Source organism: Sycon ciliatum, chromosome 4, assembly GCF_964019385.1.
Source record: "Sycon ciliatum chromosome 4, ocSycCili1.1, whole genome shotgun sequence".
NCBI classification, from domain to species: Eukaryota; Metazoa; Porifera; class Calcarea; order Leucosolenida; family Sycettidae; genus Sycon; species Sycon ciliatum.
Window position 1 is genome coordinate 6,089,552 of NC_088646.1, and position 17,635 is coordinate 6,107,186.

The window sequence follows — 17,635 nt, forward strand, 5'->3', positions numbered from 1 at the left end:
CCGGAGTCTGAAGGACCTGGAGACACTGCGTTTGGTGGCTCGGAACAGGCAATCATTCAACGATATAATCGCACAGGTCACATTGTAGAGTGCAGATCACCTAGTGCTTTCAACAATAATAACGTACTTCCACATTATGGGAATTTGGTATAACCACACACCCGTCATTGTTGAATATTCGATAATAGCGTGGATTTCCCCAACAATAATTATATTTTCATTTTTTGTTATCCTCTCCCATGCCGTTGTACATAAGCGGCTTGCCGCGGATATGTCAATACTACTACTACTACTACAATAGACCTCTGAGCCACAATATTATAACTATTCTCTGCTTTCCACCTGCCTACAGGGGAGAAAATGCACTGATTTTGGCTTAGAAGTAGCTAATTGCATACACGTTACCACGGTAACCGTAGAAATTCGAGAAATTCCTGTGACAAGGAAGCCGACAGTCCTATAAACTTCTGGTTTTCAATAACAGTATTGGAAAGAGCTCGCCTTCTAACAAGGTAACTTTTTTCTCCAAAATTGTACCGGCTTTGCCTCAGGAACGGCTAATTGCACACAAGTTACCATAGTAACCTAAGCAATTTGGAAATAGCTCATAACTTCCAAACGGACAACATTGGGAACTTTTAGTTTTCTCCAAAATTCCTATAGTTGGTCCGCCTCTCCGAATTTGAAGTCAAATCTTTCCTGGACGAGGTGTCAAATGACACTGTCAGATTTCTGGACCTGGCTCCAGGACTAAATCATTCATTGCTCTTTCCCCCAACACTGCACTCAATCACTACTACGTACATGAACTTAAAAACACCAGTTTGAACATAGATCAGCGGCTCCAACTAATAATGGTTCGGGTTAGTAATACAAGGCGCGCTGGCAGACCACTGAGTCAGATCACTGAGTCAAGTCTCTGTGGGTTATGATGGTGTAGGTTACGTGTGATGGTCAGCATGCAGCTTCAACGGGGACTGTACAACCGTCCGTAGACTACCTAAAGTTATATAGAGATGATTACAGGCAGCACCAGTGCATAGAGTGTACTTGATAGAAAAGATACTTGCCTGGAATGACCTAGGCTAGGTCTGGCAAACTTTTTTTTAAATGATTTCAACACTGCACGGCTATTAGCCATGCAGCTGGCACAGCAGACAGCATGATAATCGAATAGATCTTTCAATAATGATTGCACATAGCCTCACTGTCTGAGTGTGCTGACATGATAGGCTAGACTATGCCCCTCAGAGTACTACTTCGGTGATATTTCAGTTGCCATGGTCACTTTGGTACACGTCTGGAGTTATTGTTATGGTAACACAGCTAGTTATCATCATCAGACATGACATGACAGGCAAGGGTGTTAACGCCCCGTTTCCACCGGCACAGGATAGCGGCACGGTTCTGGGCAGCGGCAGCTTTCTCCGCGTCGAGGAGGCGCTCTTCGAACAGCATTATGTTGAGGCACTCCTCATAGATCTTGGCTTCAGGAAAGTCAATCTTGATGTGCTTGTTGTCTGTGGCGTAGACAATGGCGTCGCATGAGATTTCAGCCTGGCGTTTCCCATGTCCATAGAACAACCAAGTGCAGATATCTGAACCACCCACAATGTCCTTGACAAAGACAACACGGTCCATGAATCGGGTTGCCAGTCGATCGAACAGCTCCAGGTTTTTCAGCAGGTTGTCGTCCGACGTCCTGTGCGGGCAATAAGACGGTCGAAAGCAGTGTTATTCTTGCATAGTCAGTCTATACTATCACTGCCGGCTGCAGATTCTGTATACATTGAAGTTGTCACAGCCCCTTGCTTCCTTCCACACTCAATCAACAACAAACGAAATCAAGACATTGGGTTCTACATGCACATGTATTTGCAAAACCAACCTATTAAACCATTATTAACCAGTTAATATTAAACGTCCAGTCGGAATTTAGCCAGCCCATTGACTTACCCTGTATAGGAATACTTGTTATTGAAGCGATTGAAAATCAAGCGAATGATTGGCTGTAGAGATCAACACAGGATGATCAAACGGCAAATGATTATACTAGTGAAGGGATCAACACAGGACCAACCGTAACTGATTGGCTGTACAGATCAGCACAGGAAAGTCTACAAATCATGGCATTGAATGAGTGGCGGTGGACTGCCGCCAGCGCTTATTTCAAGTGCATAGCACACATCGTCGGCTGCCGGACCACAAGCAATCTGCGTTGAGCAAACAAGTTTAGTCACGACAGGTGCTCTGTCACAATCGATGTTGACGCATCGCCCTCTAAACTTAAACCGTTTTTTTTCGATAGTGTCTAAAAGTCACTGGCACCTTTTCCTGAAATCGATTTGTACATGCCGCGGTGATGAACTTCGGATATCATTCTAAAGGCGTTGCAACATGAAGCCATGACCGCCTGATGTATATTGTAATGATTGCATCATGCTGGCCACGCCATGAGCGCATGTACAACCATGTGTAATAGAGTTGAACTACTACGACGAGTTGTACTTGTCAAGTAACGTTACCTTGAAAACTTCCGGGAAGAAAAAAACTTGGCGACTTTTTCTATTCACACTCGAAGAGGAGTTATTAAATGGCCTCCAGAAATGTGGTTCAGTGTAACAAGAATGCTTCAAGACAATGAGTGGATTCAGTACAGTACTTGCTTGATATAAGCTATGCACAATAACATACAAAAGAAATCGGCACCGTTTTGAGTCTCACTTAGAGTCACCATTGCTCGAATCCTCAGAACTCAATTCACAAGAAGTAACAGGTCGATTGATGAAGTCACACAGTCTTTGTTTTGTTCTCGGAGGAATTCACATACGTGGTTACATGACAGGAAATAAGTAGCCTTTCTCAGACCCTGTGATTTGAGGTGAGCGATCGCTCTCGCGCGCCATCGCGCGCCTTATTTTCTTGGAAGGTGTACTTTTTGTCGCGCGCCTGAAACTATTTTTGGCTTGCATGCATGCGCATGTACGCTTTTCGGAGTGCAGCGCAACTCTACTATGAGTCTATGGCGTCAAGTGCACTCATCGATCCATGCGCAGGAACTGTGCCCGCGGTGGAAATTCAGAAAGCAAACGGGGTGAAGCTCATCAAGGGCTGTGACTCCTCGCATAAGGCAAGAGAATTCGTCCGTTTGTTGTCTGCCACTATGCAGAAGAAGATCGCAAGTATCATCTCTTCATCAACTGCATTTTCTGTGTTGAGCGATGGATTGCAGGCCCGCAAAACCAGAAGCGAGAAGGAACTCGTGCTTGTTCGTCTTGTAAAGGAAGGCGAGCCGGTTTTCTTCACCCTAGCCCTGATGAATGTAGACGATTACGGCGATGCGACTGCGAACAATTTGAAGACAGTCATCGACGATTCTTTTCGAGGTGAGGTGCACTAGTCACTGGTGCATCCAGAATTTTTCTCGAAAAAACCGATATCAATAATGTGCTGTGTTGTTGGAGTGAGAATTTTTGGATCACTCTCGTACAGCTCACCTGACACAGGCGAGGAGAGCGATAGATCACTCGCCACCTATTTTCAAATCACAGGGTCTGCTTTCTACACCATTACCTAGAACGGGATACACTTGATAACTCCTGTTTGGATGAGGGAGTGGGGTTGAATAACTTACTGCCGTTCTATTCACTTTGTCATCAGGCTCAACCACTCCTGCCATGACTTCCGGGTTAGCTGGTCATTTCACATATACAGGCACGACAGAACCAGTCTGGTTAGTCAGGCCATGGCCTGACCAACTTTTTGGCCACCAACGTGTGTATACTGCTGAGAGGTCACTGGGTGTAAGTATGCCCTCCATATCATACACAGCATATGAAAGGCTAGGGTATGGCCGAACCAATCTAAAACTTCTTCCGCCAGTCCAGATATATGCCGGTGCGTGTGTTGACTGGATAATTAATGTCTATACACGACGTGTATAGACATGGGTCACATTACATGTACATGTACCATAAATAATTACCTTTCTGGTACCCGTCAGCACGCGCTGGAACTCTTCGACTGACGTCACCATGGGCATACGACACACCGTCAGATTGTCTTTCCTGATCTGCTCAATGTGCACCTCCAGCTGTGCGGCAAGCTCCTCAAGCAGGTAGTATTTGGCTTCCACGAGCAGCTCAGAGCTCTCTTCGAGACTGTCTGGAAGCGGCACAGCACCGTCACGAAGGAAGTTCAGTAGCTTTGCAAAGTGCTTGCCAGACCGGTCTATGAGGATGAATCCTGCACAAGAAAGGAACGAGTGAGACAAACAAGCAGACACATGAATCTGCCCCGATCAGAATGCAACCACTAGAGCAAGTTGCTCGTATCACATCCTGGAACATCTGCCATGATAAATTGTGATATTATCGATCGTGACTAGCTACGTCATGTTCTACTTCGAAGTACTATGAAACAGAGTGTACCCGCTCGACAATTCAAACCATCAACTTGATGCTTGCATGGCCTGAAGCTACCTGTACAGTATATACCGTATTATCTCTAATATAAGCACGGTCCTTTATTTTTTCAATGTACCTCCGCCCGTGCTATTATTGGAGACGTTCCTTTATTGGAGACTGCTCCATTATTATTTCAACCTCATTTCAGAGGCTTGTTGCCATGCCAAATTCATGTATGACGCACACATTTCAGGGTTTTTTCGCCGGTACAGATAATAAATTTACACAGTGTGACTGTGCTTATAATGGAGACTGAGCACTTTATTTTTTGAATGCCGCCCAAAGGTGTTCTATTATTGGAGACGTGCTATTATTGGAGACTGTGCTTATATTAGAGATAATACGGTACACGGCAACCGGCGGCTAGTGGAATTTTAGGCTTTAGCCGTTACAAAACGGCCTTTCACATCTGCTGAAGGAGAATCGCAGGCGAATAATCATCGTGACACTGAATTCACTGCCAGGAAACACAGCTCCCTGGACCCTGCTACGTGGAAGGCTGTTCTGGACAGTGATCATCCCACTCGATGCCAGGAATGGACGAAGGAGCGCATGCAGCAGCATAGTAGTGCTAAACGACTGCCAAGGTCTGCCGTGAGTGGACTTTAATTCAGTATTCCTGCAGAGTATTTAATAATTAATAACTTTGTAAAGGTTTCTATGTGCACATCCACACGATATATTTGTATAGGGCCTTTTGGACACGCACAGGCATTTTGCTTTGTTAGGACCGGCGAAGCATGTGTGATCTGTATTCGTACTCACCGCGTGATTTCCCCACTACATGTACAAGGCATATGCATATATAGCATGGTCTGCATTCTCCTTGTTACAAGCCAAGATTTAGTTAGCGCTCAGCTTGCCCTTGCCTGCTATTGGTCCTTTTCGACTTTCCAAACAAGCTAGTTTGCTCAAATTCAGTGCCATGGGTGAAGGTCTGTGAACGAAGGAGTGATTTTCGATACACACACACATTGAGCAAGATACGGAAGTTCGGGAGCACTGGATGTCTGGCGTTCAAGTGTGCTGAATGATGTTCCTTGCAGACATTGTACCCAGGACTAGTAGGAATATGCAAAAATGAATGGTAAACTCTGAAGAAAAATTCTTGCTGTGCACGCTGCCACATAATCATGATAATTGACTCAATAAAAATAATAATAATGTTAGGTGACAGCTGCTTACACACACTGCTGCTTACCATCACTATCGACTTGCACAGCCAATTCTCCAGTAAACATGGCTCGCAACATTGTATCTCTCTTGCACACGGTGGCAATAGTTGTAGAGAACAGGCTGCCACCAACGTTGAAGCGCACGTAACGTCCCACGGACGACGGATGTACGTGCGTATGACCATCCGCCAAGGTCGAGTCCAGCGATTTCACCGTCGTTACAGACTGACCAGAGCGCTGGCTACCAGAGAAAGAGCTGGATACCTTCAACGTGGATTCTCTGAGCCGTTGCGGACTGGGACAATTGCCAGCAACAGCCATGGGAGAAGGCTTAGCTGCATGGCTCTCAACAAGGTGAAAACTCCCGGTTCGTCGCACCTCCATCCCTGAAGACTCTGCATTGGAACCGACGCTCTCCGAACTGCTATCGCGTCGGTGTCGAACAGTGAAAGATCCGCAAGCCTGAGAATCAGCAGCAGCAGCAGCAGCCATGGGCACGTGAAGAGCGCTAGCAGCAGTTGCGGACTGCGCCGCAGTACCTCGTAAATCGTCTGCCATTTCCCTAACCCAACCAGGTTACATGCAATTCACAACTGCGCAAGCACTTGGTGCACGCCACAATAATTATTACTTTCTTCTTCACTCCTGCGCCCATTGAAACGGTAAACCTGCACACTACACACAACTCACCGTCAACGACTGACGACGAGTGACGTGGCCGGCTACTGACTACTGTACTTGCGGGCGAGTTGTATAAATAAGTCATCGCTTTCTATTTCAAGACCTGTTGTGCATGCACCCACTGACCTGCTAGCTGCTGACTAGCGACAGTGGGTGTCGCCCACCAGGCATAGTTCTACGCTCATTTTAACCTGCTGTCAAAATAAATCAAAATATTATGCATAGCGATGCACTCACGAATCAGTCATATCAGTCACGATCCACGATCACGTCGACGCCGCGTCATTCGTCAACAACAATACATGACTGTGCCATCGGCTAGAGGGCTTGAAAGTGCTACGTCACTCCATAGCAATGGCATAGCAACAATTTGAAAAATTCGAAAACTGGATCCACCTGGATCCAGTTTTTGTATGGATCCAAGCACATTTCAAGCGGTCTCACTCACAGCAAGGTGATGTTGCCAGTGAAACTGACTGATTTGGCTAGTGGGGGCGGGGTGACAACTGGTGGCGAAGTAAAAGTTGCACCTGCATACGACATGAGTGGGTTGCTATGCACCCACATACTGAGGCAATAGCAAAGTCACACCTTAGTGGATCCAAAATAGAAATCTGATGTCAATTTACTACTCCCAGGCCGTTTTTGACGTCATCACTTTCAAGCCCTAAATAGTATCACTATTAGTATTACAGTATAGCCAGGCTATAGCGCCTACGTGCTGTCGCGGACATGGAAATCCAGTCGATTGACCGGGGCCGGCGCCCTCACTGAGCTTGAGCCTCAGCGCGGATAGAATATAACTAAATTTTACTTACTAAATTATTTACAATAACATGCACAGGGGATAATTATTTTAACCAGTATCGCATCGCAGTTTGCTACGCAATTCTTCGGAGGTGCGACGCAACTAGTTACTTCAGAAACGCGCTCAGAAAAGTGCGATGCACGTAACGTCGTTGACTTTTCACTGTACCCAATGATGCACAGTGTGCATGACATGTGTGTCTTAGTCTTAGTCTTAGGAGGGATGAAATAGATGCACGAAACTTCGAAGGTGCTGAGCTATGCATCGTGGCACCAAGCTAGGTTTGCAACTAAGGTGTTACAGTGTACTTGTGGTCTGAGTTTGCACTCTGATCAGCTCTGCAGAAGGACAAAGTTAGTTGTCAAGTGTTGAAGAATATTGCTACGAAACATTTTTGAATTGCTATTCAAGTTTGAGGAGAAGTTGGGAGGCTTCCTGCAGTTTCATAGTAAGTCCAATTGGGTGAACCCACCCATTCCAAAATACTCTGCCAATGTCCGAATCATTCCGTTATACAACGTTTCGGCCAATGGCCTTCTTCAGGTAGTCAAATGACTCATTTGACTACCTGAAGAAGGCCATTGGCCGAAACATTGTATAATGGAATGGTTCGGAAATTTGCAGAGTATTTTGGAATGGGTGGGTTCACCCAATTGGACTTACTATTCAAGTTTAATTTTGAATAACAAAATGGCTATGCAAGAAATTAAAAGTAAATTATTCCCTGATGCATGATACCGAACAATACTACCAGGGAGTTGCTGGCCAAAGAAATCCAACCTATAAATGGTTGAATTCCAGTATATTCCCAGCTGCAGTACAGAACTGTCAGGCGGCGAAGAACAAACAGGCTAGCTGTACAGGTAGTTCTGCATGACATTATAAGACCAGCTACACACCACCGAACCCCCAGTTCTTCAGCACCAGACAGTACATGTGCACCATAACTGCCTATGCTCCCGGATTATAAGCTTCTCAGGTTAATTCTGACACACTTGCTTCAGTACGGAGGATTAGCAAGACGAAATTCGCGTTCGTGGTCGCTCTCCAAGGAAAGTCGAACTCAGTGACGGAATTCGCGTTATGAGAAGGATTAGCAAACAGAATTCGCACATGCATGACGTTGACACGACGTACAGACAGTACAGCGTGGTAAATTTATGACTGCCCTCACACGAATCCGCGATTCGTGTTCCGACTACTTTTCCGAACGAAAAATGCGAAAGTTTGCAATCCAGTTCGCGAACTGAAAAATGTTTGTGAACGCGAACGTGAATTTCGTCTTGCTAATCCTCCGTAATAAAGCACTGGCAACACTCCACTCAGTGGACTGAAATAATCGATCTCCTGCGGTTTGATGATAATAGAGCAGAAGGCCAAACAAGAAGAGCGAGAGAGCAGCACAACCAGCGTGTGCTAGTGAGAAACTCTGTGATCACTAGCAGGTCAGCAACAGCCCATTCCAAGCCGAAGCCTCAGCAGCTGCAACTTTCGCCTGCTTCGCAAGACAACCAAGGCGCCGCAGTGCCATGAAAGCACACAGTTCGCATACACTGTGACACATGACCGTGTAGATAGCAAGCCAGAAACAGCAGGCTAGGCAGGCAGCCATACACCTGTACAGACTACCTCAGCCATACAATTTCAGGCATTGCAGGCTTAGGAAAGATAAGAAATAAATACTATAAAAAGAAGAGAGCAGCAGCTAGAATAAGGTACTGTACCTGTTGTTTCGTGTTGTCCCTTTCATGAAGGAAAGTCCAGATGAAAGTTTTTAAATACACTTGATGACATTTTATAAAGAAGATCACTGCAAACTAAACCACTAATCATTTCGGTCATATGATACGGAGGTGTTGAGACGGCTCCACTGGCGATTATGGCACATGGTTCTCACTCCCAACTGATGGTAATATGATGCGGGGCTGGGGCGTCTTGTGTTCTGTAGCTGGATCTTATGTTTGGAAGCATACCCTCCGGGAAAGAAAGAGAGTTGGCCCTGCATGGCTTACTTCTTCTTCTTCTTGAGGTTTGGGTTCCTCTCAGCCTCTGCTGCTGCGAAGATGTCAGCCTGGACACCGGAAGGAGCCAGCTCATAACGTGCAAACTCCATAGCAAATTCACCTTTGCCCTGCACAAACATAAAAATATCATCAAAAATGAAAAGAATATTTAAAACGGAAAAGTAATGGCACGCCTGCTTGTGGTATACCCGTGTACATAGTACATATTCGCACTCTCATGTTTCCTATTATGGTACTGCATCTCCTTGCATGGACGAGGGTAGATCTACGACCTTACAGCATACTACAGGTCGTCCCCCGTTAATACGAGTCCGGTTAGTACATAAACCCCGTTAGTACATAAGAAATCTCAAGTCCCGGACGAAACGTGGTCACTTCCATACAAATTTGGTCGGTTAGTACATAATTCGTTAGTACATAAACCCCGTTAATACATAACATTTCTCCGTACCCGCATGTCACCTACCTCAATAGTATATAATTTATTGGTCTTTTGGCCTTCCAGTGGAGGAACATCGTGTTCTAGTTTCTACTTGTGGACGCAATTGGCTCAGAAATCAGACCGCACATTACAACCTACAAAGCTCTGTTTTTTCCGAGTGACTGTACAGGCGCGGCTGGGCATGTATCATGTAAACTGTAGAATCTTCGCTAACTCTGACCGTTATAACATAATTTTTATGTTATATCGAGGGAATCAAGAATATCTCGGTGCCTATTCATGGTAGCAAGAAACACTCAGAAAAGTTGAAAAAAGTGAAAAATTCTGGTACACAAGCAAGTTATGTACACTTTCGTTTAGTACATAAACCCCGTTAATACATAACATTTGTCAAGTCCCAGAGATTATGTATTAACAAGAGTACATAACCCCCCAGAGTGTGCAACTCCACTATGGGTGCTGTCCCGACAGAATTTCAAGTTGACGTCATTTTGATGATGCAATGCGCACAGTACACGGATTATCAGACGAATCCGGAACCTGTGGTTGACCGAAGCCGATCGATCCTGTACAAATTATTGGAAAGAAAAACGTGTGATGCGTTGACACCCGTACACCAGTTGTAAATCACTGGGGCAAGGAGCATTGCGTCATAAATAATGACGTCAACTTGAAATTCTGACGGGACAGCAGGGTATGTGGGAGTTGCACACTCTGGGGGGTTATGTACTCTTGGTATTAACGAGGGACGACCTGTACCAAGAGTACATAACCCCCAAGAGTGTGCAACTCCAGCTATGGGGTCTGCGACGGCAGAACTTCACATCACGTGATGAACCCGTACACATTATTTGCACTCTGTGCATGATTGATACAGGGTTGTACGAAACCCAGCTTTGGGTACAACTCTCTTGTGATCACTTTGCACTGTTTGCCAGTGTAACCTTTTGAACCATGTCACGTGATGTGAAGTTCTGCCGTCGCAGCACTGCATAGAGGTTGTGCAGGCAGTTGCACACTCTTGGGGTTATGTACTCTTGATACTACTCATACTATGCGTGCATGTGTGTACTCCGTGCCCATAATTGACAGTGCTCGTTCTTGTTGCTGTTAATTCGTCCTGACAAGTCTTCTTCTTAGGTCTTCGTTGAATCATTCAATATACCTTAATCTCGTGCATATAAGACCATGGTCTAAAAATCGAAAAGTCTCTGTTTTCAGTCCTTTCACAAGTGCATTTTCGCTCGATTATAAGACCATGGTCTTATACAGGCGCGTGCTCGGCGATGGGCAAGTGCACCCCCCAAAAATTTTCAATCTGGGTAATTGCAATTGTAATGTATGCAAATATGCTCTAAAATTCAAGAAAGGTTGCAAACAAATTGCAGAAAACTGCCGGGGGGGGGGGGGGGCTCCCCTCGGCTCCCGTGCACCCCCCCCCCCCCTATTTGGGGGGCCGAGCACGCCCCTGTTATATGCGAGAGACAAACATCGCATCGACATGTACATGTGCAAGGACGCATATTATTGATTAATGCCAGTACAATGGAACCATGATAAACCTCGTGTGGTTTTGTGAGTTTCATTCACTTATAAGTGAGAGTCACATAGACTTGATGATAATACAGCGCTTCCTTTGCCACTAAATGTGTATGAGTTAACCCTTTGGAGGGCGTGCATTCAAATACAGACGGCATTCTGTTGATGGACTAAAACGTTTGTAACTCACTCATTTTTTGACGGATTTCCACGATCGAAATATCAAGGATGACACGAGCGCTTCCTTTGCCACTAGACGCGCAAGAGTTAATATGGCGATACAGTCAAAAAGCCACGCGGGAGTCACCCATCACCCCAAAAGACTTCATATTAACCCTTTATGTACGGTGTGTACACGAATCGATCACATATGATCGATTCATGATCGATCCGTAAAACCTTCGTAACTCCATCATGTCTTGTCCGAATTCAACAATCGAAGGGTCTATTCAGTAGCGGAAACTCTAAGCTTTCCAATGCAACAATCGCCGAAGAGCTACGATGTACGAATCCAGAGATATCGCGCGCCGTATCTTGTATCGGCAAATTCAAATTTTTTATCGATCTCTTCGCCATTTTAGGGGGAAATCCCTTTTCGTGTGCTCTTTGACCAACTCAGCACATGATAATGACGTAGTTGGCTGAAGTTTGAATCGCCTCGAAAAGATTTGAGCGTTCTGCGATAGAGGAGAGTGGAATGGCGTTGATCTGGAAATTTGCTCGCATATTGGGCTTGGATACGACTTTGATGTGTTCCTGTGCCTGATTTGTGGCAGCTAGTTGATGGACCCTGGTATCCTCGCGTTGCTCTCGCCAGGAGCTTTCCAAAGAGCCCAAGATTGTGGAATTGGAGCGAAGGAGGCCAAAGTTATAGCCTGTTGAAGGTGAAAATTGTGCTGAAAATTCAAATTCTGCTTCATTCTGTGCTGGAAATCAGTACATAAAGGGTTAACACCATGCAGAATTCTTACCTGTGTGCAGGCACGGAGGTCAGTTGAGCAGCCAAACATGGCATCGAGAGGTACCTATACGATGGGGAACAAAGAGGAAAGTCAGAACAGACAAATACCATGTCAGAGAGAGGTAACACACACACACACACACACACACACACTCTCGGTCCCGCACTTTCCTTCATAAGCATGAGCACATAATTATACATCTTCACGACACTCTCCAAACGGTCTCTGGGCTACACCAATCACTAAAGAAAAAAAGAGATAATTGAATAATGGACTCGGATGGAGAGCCAAGGATAAATTTATAGAAAAGAAAAAGGACCAAGGAACTACAACTCATTACGCTATAATGGCCACTAACACCACCAGTTACTAAACAATCAGCTCATGCGATAACATTGCACGACACTGACCGACGGTACTGACGTTCTACAACTAAATGGCTGACAGCTCTAGCACATCTTTTGCTCAACTCTCGCTGCACCAACTCACAGTAACAGCCACTACATGCATACATACATGTACAATGAACACATACATACATACATGTACAATGAACCATGTTCATATGGACTTACATCAGCGTCGACTACCATGTAATCGTCCTGGAGTTCCGAGGTGTTGAGGACACCACGTCGCTTACTGATCAGTGCCAGTACATTCTTGTTGAACTCCTTGGGGTAGGAGAACTCGCAGCTCATGATAGGCTCCATGAGAACAGTGCTACCCTTGCGGAATGCTACGGACACGCATACCCATGGACACACAGACATGCAGAAACACAACAACTTTATGAGGCACAGCCCAGGCTTTAGGGATGGAACTGACGTTGCTTTTGTCCTAATAAAGCCAAAGCCAGTTCCGTAAAAGTATGTCATGTAGATTAGACTCAGGTCTTCGGCACACATTAGTACAATGGGCACCGTAGCTGTGTGGCAGGGGTCTAGACCTCGGCGACAGCTGTATGCCTTGATCTTACGCTCGTCTCTTGAATACTGGCCGTTTCCCAGAAGCTTTTCTTCTGATGACTTACCACAACTCAGTCATGCTTGAAGCAGACTAGGAGCTTGTAATCTGGCACAAGGGTGACACAGGACGCAAGTGGGACTTCCAGCTGTGTTCATATCTGATCAATGTGATCATATCTGTTTCCGGGCAAACGTCTTTCAAAACATGAGCGTATACACAAAAGCGTATTCCTCGCATACATGCATAAGTAAAGATTTCTACCATGCATATATCAACATGGATAGAGACGCTTCACACAGACCCCTCGTACCTTGCTTTACAGCGCTCTTGGAGGCGATGCTGAATGCAGCATCACTGCTGTCAACTTCGTGCTGAACACCTGTAAATCAAGTCAAGTCCAACAGGCAAAGCACACACACACACACGCGCGCGCGCGATAAGTAATTTCAAAAGCAACAACATAATAAACAGCTCGTAATGTACATTTTTACAATCCACACACCATGGGTGTAGGAGAGTCCGTTTGCGTACGCAAACTGACACCATGAAGTCAAGGAGAAACCGCATGACCGGCGGAAGCAGTTTTCGATTAGTCCGGCCATACCGTCGCCACCTTTCATACTTTGTGTATGATACTGCGGCAGGTACACAGCAGTTAACATGCTGTTGGTGGCCAGGCAGTTGGTGCGGCCATGACCTGACCAACCAGACTGGTTCCGCTGCCCCTGCGTCGGCACGGAAAAAGGCTGTCTGAAAGAGCACAGCAGAAGAGAACAGGGCGCAGTTCGGAGAGTGACGTGCTTACCATCTGTTAGGACCATTCTCACTCCACCAATCTGGTAGGTAGTCATGACACCCTCACGGGCAGCCTCACGCAGGCCCTTCTCGATGGCTGGCATGTAGGACTTGGGAATGACGGCACCAACTGTCTTGTCAAGAAACTCCACCTTGTTGAGAAGCTCCTTGGGTAGAGGCTGTACGGACGCATTAGCAAAACAGGCAGTCGAGTATAGAACACAGATCAACGCCAAATGTTCAAAACAAGAAAGCTAGCGCAGTGAACACACCCAAACCTAAACACGCCCACCCACCCACACCTAACATACAAATACATGTACCAATACAGATGAATACGCCCGTGCTCAGCCAAGCCCAGTTCTGATTCGTGATAAAGAAAACAGTGACAAGATCCCAGACCTCCCCCCCCCCCATATATTAAAGTGACGAAGAAATGCAGCCGCAGAGTACTATTACCACCCCGCATCTACATCTACATGCATGTACACTGTCTTACCTCGAAGTGACCAATGACACGACCAAACTGGCCATGACCGCCTGTCTGCTTCTTGTGCATGTAGTCATAACTGAAAATACGGAAGAGTGAGAGAGAGAGAGAGAGAGAGAGAGAGAGAGAGAGAGAGAGAGAGAGCAGACAGTTGTTACTTTGAAGTACATTCAATACAGACTCTATGGTGCATTCCAAAACAGGTGTGCTCACCTGAGTAAGAAGACACACTCAATTTTCAAGTCACATTCCCTTCCTTGACCTTGGGGTGACTTATATTCGGGGAAATGCGACACATACTTCGAAGCACCGGTACACGCAAACTCTACTAAAACTGTCGTCTTCGAGACACCTGCCTATACACAATGTGCTAACCGTAAATAAACACATATTCGGCGCCTTCTTCAAAACCAGACATAACCAAACGAAGGCCCACTCCAGTGCAACTTGACGTGGTCCTCTGGTGCCGAATGCATTGCTAAATGACTGCGACTACCAGTCACAACACTTGAACACACATGGACCCTGCTCTAAACATCTAGCTGTGCTCGATTAATTAAATATGTGAATCCAACCTTTCAAGCCCTAGAAATACTGGGCACACACGCTTTATGATGTGAGCACAAGTAGCAAGAATAGAAGCAAGGCCAGAAGGCAACAACAAGACAGCAAAGCCACGACAGGACTTACGAGACTTCACCTGACAACGTCTCCCGGTACGCAACACGTGGTCGACCAGCCACACACGGGCAATCATATTCTCTCTTCAGACGCTGGGCAACGGACAAGAAGGTGTAAACGAAGTCGATGTGCTAATTAATTGCTAACGCCGTAGTAATGTGGATGCCAAAGTTAAGTAGACCAACAGAGGCAATAACATTTGGAATAAGCAAACTCAACATGATTAGGCTCCCTTTCCAGACAGCTGCAGGAACATTATAGCAAGTACAATGTCATGTTTGTGGTAACGCCTATGGTGCCTCTTAGCAGTAGGCTACACCTCATCCACATAAACCCAACTACATATAACCAGGATGGCTAGTATCGGCTTACCTCGACATAGATATCCAAATGCAGCTCACCCATACCGGAGAAAATAGTCTACACAACATGGCAGAGATACAGTACAATAAAATACAGTCATACTAAGAGCAGGCAGCTAAATCTCATGCCAACACGCAAAGGAATACAAGCAAAACAGATCACGGAAAATTAATTCTGAGAGAGAAAGAGGATAATGGGTCTATTGATAACCAAAGCACATGGTGAAGTGATCACTGCAGTACACTGCAAGGCCACAACGACAAGATATCATGCTTCTATGTTGTATGTTACCTTTAACTTCAACAGTATGGATGGGTGAAGAACCCAATCACATTGCTCTCACTCAATCTTCAATTCTTCAAAAATTAGACTCGAATGGAGAGCCAAGGATTACATTTAAAAGAAAAGACCAAAATGTTACAAGCTATCCGTAGTTTGTGTCCAACACTGACTACACAACATCTTGCATACTAACTGTTAGCGTTGGGCACAAACTACGGATAGCATGGAACATGTTGGTCCTTTCTTCAACAAATATTTACAATAACTCAACTCAATCTGCGCTCAACTTATACGTTTCAGTTCAACAACCCTCTTCAGCAACTTCCTGCTGTAAAGTAGATGCTATTAAAGGTGAGCATCTTCATGCCTTGGAAGAATACAACATCATTACATGTTCACAGCACTGACCTCCTTTGACTCTTCATCCAAGTGAACCTTGAATGTCGGGTCCTCCTTTGTAAAGCGACCGACGGCCTTTGCAAATTTGTCGTTGTCACTCTGCAACATAACACAGGCGACAGCATTAAAATAATCTGACCTATAATTATTGTCAGTAGTCTGCATAAAAAATCATGCACTAGCCGTACCAGAAACAATTATCACCAGGGAAGTTTAAAAAAACACATAGAAAATGGAGTACATGTAAATATAATCACTAGTATGCCTTGGTGAGATCCTTCAATGTGTGAGCAGCATACGGCTGAGGTTGCTCAACGTACAGGTCTATCAGGCTTGACAGCCAAGGAGATGACCGGATTGGGAACAAACATGGATTCCTATAAGGCACAACAATAGCGGCATACGGCAGACACAGACATGAACACACACATGAACAGTGAACACAGACATGAACACACACACACACACACATAAGCACAGAACATGAAAAACAGAACATGAAAAACAGACAAACAGCGCACAGACTACAGAGATGATGAATCCACTATGTGGAACATACCAAATGGCAGTGGTACATAAGTCAAGCCGCGTGTAGCCAGCAAATAAGCACCATTAGCAGATACTAAATCTACAGTAAGTAGAACAGAGGAAACACCAGGACACATCTTATGAGCTGCAGCTCTGCCAATGTAACCAGATCAGATTAACACTGCAATATGGAGGTCCTACTTCACATAGAATTCTAAAGCAGCTTACCATAGTTAACTGCTTATGGGGAGGGTCGAGCTTCTGTGGCATGAAGGTATCACCAGAGTTGCACTCCACTCCAAAGAAAGCAGCAATGTCACCGGCCCGTACGGATGCGATGTCCTGTACACACACACACACACACACACACACACACACACACACACACACACACACACACACACACACACACACACACACACACACACTTGTACTTGCTCACTGCCAGAAGCTGGCCAAGTGGGTCGTCCCTTGGGGGAGAGAGAGATTCAGAAGAAATCTTGGGAGATGGCTCGATTGTCCATTGAACCGCCCAACGGCTCACCATCCAGAACTCCCCGACCTACGGGCGGACTTTAAAGATATGACCTCACTTATGAGCTCACCACACCGCAGTGAGTGGGTGAGGACAAGGTGCAGAAACAGGATTGACGGCATCAGGGTACCCATCCCGGGATCCAACTGCATTTACCCCTGCCCCCAGTGAAGACAATACATACTACTAGTGTGGGTAGCCAAATCAGAGTGGATCTGATGTAGGCTCCACTAGCAACATTGATTACACAGGACTATGACAAGAGTTTTAATCTTGCCAGAAGTAGCTCATTGGTCAATAGGTGTATACGCACACGCGCTCGCACGCACACCAGCACGTGCTCAATCATTCAAATGCAACGATGTACATCGAGTGATTAAATTCTTAGTGACCTCCACTCTGGAGCCAAGTTAGGCGCGCCAATGAAAAGTTGGCACTTGCAGCGTTGACTGCCATTTCTCAAGAATACACATTGCAGATTACATTACAGTCAACTTGG

General features: G+C 45.5%; 2 protein-coding genes across 2 annotated transcripts in view; both read right to left on the bottom strand.

Moving 5' to 3' along the window:
* Window positions 1-805: 805 nt before the first annotated feature.
* Window positions 806-6,389, bottom strand: LOC135814120 (BTB/POZ domain-containing adapter for CUL3-mediated RhoA degradation protein 3-like). Its single transcript, XM_065327184.1, has 4 exons — window positions 5,668-6,389; window positions 3,986-4,245; window positions 1,957-2,009; window positions 806-1,702 (listed from the first exon to the last, which is right to left on the bottom strand). Exons 1-4 carry the CDS (start codon window positions 6,197-6,199, stop codon window positions 1,327-1,329), a joined length of 1,221 nt encoding a protein of 406 aa, XP_065183256.1. The 5' UTR covers window positions 6,200-6,389; the 3' UTR covers window positions 806-1,326.
* A 2,041-nt stretch (window positions 6,390-8,430) lies between these two features.
* The window catches only part of LOC135814121 (elongation factor G, mitochondrial-like), a 25,174-nt gene continuing 15,969 nt past the window's right edge, over window positions 8,431-17,635 (bottom strand). Inside the window, exons 15-25 of the mRNA XM_065327185.1 lie at window positions 16,830-16,943; window positions 16,394-16,450; window positions 16,083-16,172; window positions 15,402-15,449; window positions 15,039-15,121; window positions 14,358-14,427; window positions 13,869-14,037; window positions 13,374-13,442; window positions 12,673-12,833; window positions 12,107-12,160; window positions 8,431-9,261 (exon numbers count right to left, since the gene is read on the bottom strand). Of these exons, the coding sequence (XP_065183257.1) occupies window positions 9,139-9,261; window positions 12,107-12,160; window positions 12,673-12,833; window positions 13,374-13,442; window positions 13,869-14,037; window positions 14,358-14,427; window positions 15,039-15,121; window positions 15,402-15,449; window positions 16,083-16,172; window positions 16,394-16,450; window positions 16,830-16,943 (1,038 nt within the window). The 3' untranslated portion in view covers window positions 8,431-9,138. The remainder of the gene's footprint in view (window positions 9,262-12,106; window positions 12,161-12,672; window positions 12,834-13,373; window positions 13,443-13,868; window positions 14,038-14,357; window positions 14,428-15,038; window positions 15,122-15,401; window positions 15,450-16,082; window positions 16,173-16,393; window positions 16,451-16,829; window positions 16,944-17,635) is intronic.

Bases quoted from the DNA above. Each gene is read 5' to 3' on its own strand.
- LOC135814120 (XM_065327184.1), bottom strand. From the start codon at position 6,199: ATGGCAGACGATTTACGAGGTACTGCGGCGCAGTCCGCAACTGCTGCT. The intron at 4,246-5,667 runs GTAAGCAGCAGT...TTTCTTGTGCAG, and splicing joins TGTGCAAGTCGATAGTGATG to GATTCATCCTCATAGACCGG. The intron at 1,703-1,956 runs GTAAGTCAATGG...TTGCCCGCACAG, and splicing joins AACAAGTATTCCTATACAGG to GACGTCGGACGACAACCTGC.